The sequence below is a fragment of the Lygodium microphyllum genome, chromosome 8 (assembly GCF_053477565.2).
Source record: "Lygodium microphyllum isolate KBCC chromosome 8, Lygodium_microphyllum_v1.1.10, whole genome shotgun sequence".
NCBI lineage: Eukaryota > Viridiplantae > Streptophyta > Polypodiopsida > Schizaeales > Lygodiaceae > Lygodium > Lygodium microphyllum.
In genome coordinates, this window is record NC_141142.1 from 44292347 (window position 1) to 44299814 (window position 7468).

At 39.8% G+C, this 7468-nt stretch overlaps 1 protein-coding gene across 1 annotated transcript; it reads left to right on the forward strand.

Annotated features, from left to right (window-relative positions):
* Positions 1-986, forward strand: LOC148032222 (uncharacterized). Its single transcript, XM_087684054.1, has one exon. It carries the CDS (start codon positions 98-100, stop codon positions 743-745), a length of 648 nt encoding a protein of 215 aa, XP_087540180.1. The 5' UTR covers positions 1-97; the 3' UTR covers positions 746-986.
* The last annotated feature ends 6482 nt before the right edge of the window (positions 987-7468 follow it).

Below are 7468 nucleotides of genomic sequence, written 5' to 3' on the forward strand. Positions count from 1 at the left end.
AGGCTCTAAGGTCAGTCAATCAACGTTTATGATGTGTGTGCTCTTAGAGCCTTAGATGACATGGTTTGGATGGGTCCTTGTTGATGGGTGATGGGCGATGGGGAACTGTGTCGTTGCTTGGAGGCCGAGAGAGGGGCAATTAGGACGGGAAGAGGAAGGCGACGACGCTAGTGTCAAGGTTGTGAGGTGCAGCGATGGGGAGGAGTTTCTGTTCCCCGGGCCAGTCATGGTAGAAGACCTCATGTATGGCTTCCAAGGCATGGCCGTCTACGCGAGCAAGGACGATGGCGACGATAACACTCCCGTGTCGCCAGAGGCGGAGCTCAGACCAGGGGACGTCTATTATCTCAAGACGAAACCATCGTCATCAACTTCTTCTTCTTCTGACTCGGAGGACAATCCCGCAGATGATCTGATTACTAACGGATCGCACGGGGGCGCTGCAGATGGCGGCCGCCTGCGCGGCGCCGCCCATCAGATGATAACGTCGTCGCGGCTGCCTGTCGTTCGAGTGAGGCTCCTCATGTCCACACGCGACCTCTCGCAGCTTCTGCGGGAACAGCATCTCGATATATCGCCCTCATCTAGCTTACCCTCGCCATCGTCGACCTCTTCTTCTGATCTGATCTCACAGAAGCTCCGGCTCCGGCTCCAGCTCCAGCCGACAAGCAACGCCCCTGATCAGCCTTCTCCTCCACCTTCCGCTTGGAAACCTTCCTTGAGCCATATCCCTGAGTCCGAGTGATTCATCCCCCTTCGCCACACTTAGTTTTATGATGCTATGGCGCACATCCGTCTGGATTGTTTTGGAGTTTTAGGATGCTATGGCGCATATCCGTCTGGATTGGCCAGAACAGCAGGTTTTCGTTAATCGCAAGCATCCCAATTGTACGTGTTCTAGAAATTGTAGTCGTTATAGCTTAGAGATGAGACATTCGTCTTGAGAAGCCTTGATGTATAGAAGTGGTATCACTTGTTTTTCTTTAGCCCATATATCATTGGTACCATGCGTTTTTGTTTAGCCCATTTACATAAGCTACTTGCCATCACCCTTGGATTGAACATTATGACATTACGCCTCTAGGATTTTGGAAAGGAGGATAAAATTTAAAATACATCCATTAAACATTCCAACTTCCATGCATTGTAATCCCGTGTCACAACTATTGATTGGAGCTATGCAAAAACCTCTATTCATGAATCCAAGTCTAGTGTAGACTTCACAAGAGCCCCTGACATTGTTGTTGAATGAAGTTAGGAAATGAGTGCAAGGATTCTTAAAATTGTTTGTTTTTCATGTCTAGGTTGCATTTATACTAACATGTTCCCATTGTGACCCAAGCCTTCCCACAAGATTTGAAGTCAAGTGCCAATTGGAGCTATAGATAAGCCTTCCAACTCTATCCATGAGTATGAGTCTAGCTTAGACTTTTGACAAGAGCCTCTAAAATTATTGGCGATTAAAGTACAAGAACTAAGTAAAGGGATTCTACCCTTCAAATGCTTTCTTTCATGATTAGAACATGTTCCCAACCAATTCCACCATAGATATTAATAAGTTTAAAAGTTGCCAAAAGAGTCATGTGAATTTTAGTAAGTATTCCTCAATTCCCCATTATAGCTACCAAGTCCCAATTGGTGGGAGACAAAGTTGTCTAATATGAGCAAAAAATAGAAGGTTGTAAGGTTTTGATCGCTATATGCTTCTCTTGGAAGCTAGACTCTTCATTTTCCCATAATGGATCATTTTTTGCTATCCTTGAGAAGGATTTAGATGGGAATAAGAACTTGGGTTAAGGAGTGAATAGTAAAATTGTGTAATTGGTAGAGAGGTGAGAGAGATTGGAATGATGGCCACTAATTAGAGGACTATGGTGTGCCCACTAGGGAGATGTTGAAGCCATGAAGTGGGTAATTGGAACCATGCAATGTGTAGTGTATCCATCATGCTGCTCTTATTGGAAATCTTGAATGTTGACTCAATAATTTTAAGTGTAAGAGTTATTAAGCTAAAATTTCTTGAGTTCAACAACTTGTGAACTCAAAACTTGTAACATTTCACTTTTCTCTTGCTCTATTTATGAAAAATAGATATTATTTAAATAATTCCAATAATCTACCTATATTTGAATATCTAAAGAGAGAAGCATGCTTTGTGGAAAGAGAGATGTCAAGAGTGAGTTAACCTATAAGCTCAATGTAACAAGGGAGTATATCTAAAAGCTTATTTTTTAAAAAACATGATTGAAAAACATTCCAAGGATTCTAATTTTAAAACTCTCACAATGTTTGCTTTGCAATACTTTTGCAAAATGGTATGCATTGAATACCCTCTTCTGCTTAAATTATCTAACTTTCATTGTTCAAGTGCAATGATTTGAGTTTGCAGTGGAAAGTTATGGAAATTTTTGGTTGTAATCTTGAAGTTGTTTTTAAAAGAGGGATAAAGAGACAATCTATATGATTGTTATATGAATCTACATGAAGAAGGTACATTGATCATCATATTAAGATTAAGATTGAGATTGAGATTGAGAATGTGATTGGGAGTAAGATTGAGATTGAGAGCAAGATTAATATTCAAATTGTGATTCCATGTAGACGATGATTGCTAGGGGGACTTTTGCATTTTAGCCTATTGAAATTGATTGTGTTGACTTGAGTGTTGTGGCCCTAATTGTGATTTTTTACAGTGTTGCATGTTCTTTGGAATTTGAGACCAATTCCTATGTCTTGACATACTTGCCTAAGCTAATGGAGTTGTCAAATGAGAAGATCAAGATGAAAATTTTGGAACCATTCTCAGCTTCATATTCAAATCCTTGGTTTATTGTTTCCAAGGAAAATCTTACATTGTGATTCATTCAAGATATGTAGCGAGTCAACAAAATGACAATACGAAATGTTGGTGCAAGGTCTGTGGTAGATGAGTTTGTAGAGATGTTTGCTATGCAAAAGAGCTACAAAACTAGAAAGTAGCAAGCAAAGAGCATATACAAAAAGAACCAATAGGTGTCAAAAGAATTGAAAAGTGGGATATGTGCAAGGATCAAGGAGAACCCAAAAGTGACGACTCAAAGATACACTGATTGTGTCAAACTGGCAAAATTTGAAGCTTGGAGTAAAAAGATCTCATTAAGAGAGAAAAAAGATTAAAATAACATGAAGGCATTGGGCACTCTAGAAAAAGAAAAAGTTAAAATCAATACCGAGAAGGTTCAGATAAATTTTTGTAAAATCATTCTCGATACCGAGGCTCACTCTCGTGCACATTATAAACTAATGTGAGCGTGTGAGTGGAGTAAGTTAGGATGCCTAGACATGTCATAGGACTCTACACACAGGCATGAAGAGACCACAGACAGTGGGCACCCTTGAAACATAGACCCAACCCAAATACTAAATCAAAGGTCACATATATATGGTGAGAAAAACCTTATTGTAAGGATTCCATCGACTAATGCAATGCATGTTATCTCTTTTATTCTTCACAGTCTCCTTTTCTTATCTGTGTGACCATTTCTTGTATGAAATATCTTAGAGGGATAAGGAGAGTCTTGTGAGCTTGCTCTTGGCCACTATACCAAAACTCCATTGCTTTCCCTCACCTTCTTGTGATCTTCCCAAAATTTGAGAGGTGGAAGAGTAGAGACTTTGTTGCAAAGAGAGAGAGAGAGAGAGAGAGAGAGAGAGAGAGAGAGAGAGAGAGAGAGAGAGAGAGAGAGAGAGAGAGAGAGAGAGAGAGAGAGAGAGAGAGAGAGAGAGAGAGAGAGAGAGAGAGAGAGAGAGAGAGAGAGAGAGAGAGAGAGAGAGAGCAGACTTGCATTGGCTAGTAGGAACAAGTGACAGAGATCGACTCTTTGCATGTAAAGGACGATGGAGTGAGAAGTGTAAAGCTTATGGTAGCATGTGCTGGTGAAGTCATCAGAGAGCTTGGGAGCTTCCAACTGACATCTAGACTATGCAGGGTGAGTTCCCTTGCATCGACTATTTTTCTTTGGTTGTCTTCTTGCTTGATGGGTTGTAGATTCTCATCCATGATGATAAGTTGAGTGAGCAAGATGAGATGGTAAAAGACCACATGGGGTGAGAGACTTGAGTAGACTTGGCTTGAGGGAGTGCATGACTGATATGTGTCTTGCCATCTAGATTCAACGCATAAGCAAAGTGGCCCTACAATTTGGTTCCACTGCCAAGACCCAATAGAATCTCTCTTGATGATAGACGACAAGTAGAATATGCCAAATCTGAGCAAGATGGGCTTTTTGGCCACGATGGGTTTGATGCGAAAACCTCATGCATTATAGTTAGGACAGGTTGGAAGGGAATTAATATGTGGAATGCGCATGTGTTTTTGTTTTCATAGGATAGGCTTGGATTTTTTAAAATTTGTTAGATTAGGAAAAAAACATTTTTGATTCAAGAAAAAAAAAAACCAAAAACACATACTCTCGCTTGCCTGTAATTTCCATATCCTACATTCTAGACAATGGCAAGTGATCCATCACTTGAATGTACTTCATGGACTGAAAAGCAAAATTTTTTTAAGGTTTCCACTTTGATTTTACTGCTTTCCATCAATTTTTACCATGGGACGCATTGTCGTATTGTGGGTTGGGAGTTCGATAGCAACTAGCTAGTTGCGGTCGACACTTGTGTGGCAGCCGACACCTGACTACCCCTAAAGACTTTTTCTTGCACATATCAATGCTATTTATGATTGGGACTAAAAGAAACATACAAGGTTCATGAAAAAATGTGGGATTTTCTATAACTAACTTTTGTCTGCTAATTTTGAAGCTTGACATGAGAAGCACATGAAAGCGAGCACACTTGTAACAATTAGGTGTATTACTTGCTTGTAGTGATTTTTGGATGCAATTGGAAAGGGGTAAATAATATGAATATTGCTGATATGTCACTAATATTTTTTGATATTCTTTGCTCAAAATACTTGTGGTTTATGGTTTGGGAAAGAATTCAGGAAAGGGTAGCAAGAGGGCATAAACAATCTAATCGTAATCATTGCAGGTAGTCTACGAAGACTAGAATATGCATGCCTAATAAAATGAATGGGGCTGATTTCTTACATTAGTAAATTAAGTAAAAAAATGCAATCTTAAATGCAAAATCTTCATGAGAAATCAAGAATCCATGTTGGTTGTTTTGTTTCTTACCGAATGATTGCTAATAATCGATTGTAGTGAGGATAGTGTGCTTAACAAGGATGCAATTGAGACTATTTTATGAAGCAATCAGATGATTTTATTTACTAAAAATTAAAGGTAAAAAATCTTGGAAAGTATTGAAATTTTTGAAATTTAATTGGTTTGAATGAAGTACTTGCATGGGACTAGCTAGTCCTTGGTGCGTATGAGTAGCTTGTTCTTGAAGTATTGTTAACAGAATGGTCAAAAAGGGTTTTTGTTGTTGTGTATGATCAATAAATTTTTTGAAAGCTGGTTGGGAATTAATCCACTGGTTGTAAAAGCCACTTGGGATGAATAGGTAGACAAACTAGTTGCAGTGGTGTTACCATTATCTATCCTAAAATTATTGATGTTTCTAGCAAACGAAAGCCACAAAATTGAAAATTCTCTGATATTTCTTGACCATTAATCACAAGTTTTGTAGACTTCATACACTACATTTGAGATAGTCCTCTGTAGTGAGGACTAGTTCCTTCCTACCAGGGATCGGAGAGCACATAGTTTGAAGAGGTAAGGGCTGAAGTATGAGGTGACTTAATTTTCATGTTAATTAAAAAAAATATTGCTATTTAAAGCAAGGAGGCGCGTTGGGTCAATTAGAACTGAAGGTGCTATTGAAACCACTTTGGCAGACTATTTGAGAGGCCCAAAAAGCTAGTTTAGGGACATCTAGGGGACATCATTTTGAACTATTTATGCTCCTTGGTCCTTGTGCTATTGACCATTGTAAAATTGCAAGTTTTTGGGGCTAAATTATAGGTTTCACAACAGCAAGGACCCTCACACACTCAGTTATGCATGGGATTTGATTGACATGTAGGAAGTGGTTGATAAGATACTATCTAGTGAGGAGCTTGCCTTTTTCGGGTTTGGAGGGATGACTTGCATGTGGTGTGTAGCCTATCTCCTTTTGTTGGAGATCACCAAGTCATATGTGAGGATTTTTCTCCGAAGTCAAAGGGGGTAGCTTGTGATCTGGTGAAATCGCATGTAGGCCATGAGCTCTAATTGCATCACATTTTAGACCACTGCTAGCAGTTGGAAAATCTTCATGAGGTTTGATTGAGCTCATGTGATGGACTAAGTATCTCATGGGTAAGGGTTGAGTACTTACAGACTCTTAAGATGGTAGGAATCACCCTTATTGCCTTGAACCCTAATGCATCTGCTTATTCCAACCGCTTGAGTTACACTTGGACCATGATTTTCTAGGTAAGACAAAATCCCACAGAGGTCATTCACCACCGCATGATTCTCAACACCTCGAAACTTATAGCTATTGTTTTAGTCATCCAAGGGACATTGTCTTGAAGTAAGTTGGAAGCCTTGATTCAGCTTTGAGTGCAATAGTGCTGAAAACCCTTTTGACCAAAGGAAACCCAAGTCGGGACATAAACATATGGATCACTAGATGATCGTTCCACTAGAGACAACCCTCATCTCCAGTAGGGAAAGTCTTTTATCCCTAGAAGAGACCTTATTTTTTGATCATCTCTAGAGGAAAATGCCACTCCACCATTGGTTATCATAGATACTACTCTTCAAGGGGTGAAGAGACATGTGCTCTCTTGTTAGTATCCATTCAACTTTACTTGGACTTTGAGTGAACCTCATAGTCTTGAACAAGACCTTGTCACGAGTGCATAGATGAGGATTGCTAGGCCATATTGACCATACATCAAGGTTGTAGGACCAACAAATAGCGTGTAGTGTATCACCCATAACAACTTCAGTACATGACACAATGGGCTGAAGGGTTGAGACGCAATTTGCCTTGAACACACAGAGACCATGCATGAGACTAGTGGCCCAAGAACTAGCAACGACATTGCCTCTCGGATGGTTTCAAGAGTCTTGAAAAAGATCAAAGAATTGATCAATCATTGTAAGCTCAATCACATTGATAATTTTGATTACCAGGAGAAAATGGGGGTAACATCTTGCATTGTGCTATGGGAAGAGAACCCTAAGTGAGTGACCATCACACTAGGAGAGGAACATTAGGACTTGTTAAAACATTGACTAGAATGAGAGATACCACCCTTGGCCAACCTTGGAATATCACTATTGATTGAAGCATTGTAGACAAGCCAACAGACTCAAGGTGTTCTGATTGACACTTGGGTCAATACAATTATTATTGGAGCATTTATTTCACTGTGATCACCACCCTCTTATCTTAGAGTTGTCACTTAGAGCAAACATCCTCGGACCATACTCACCCATGCTATTCTCAAAACAACCACCCATTATTTGTA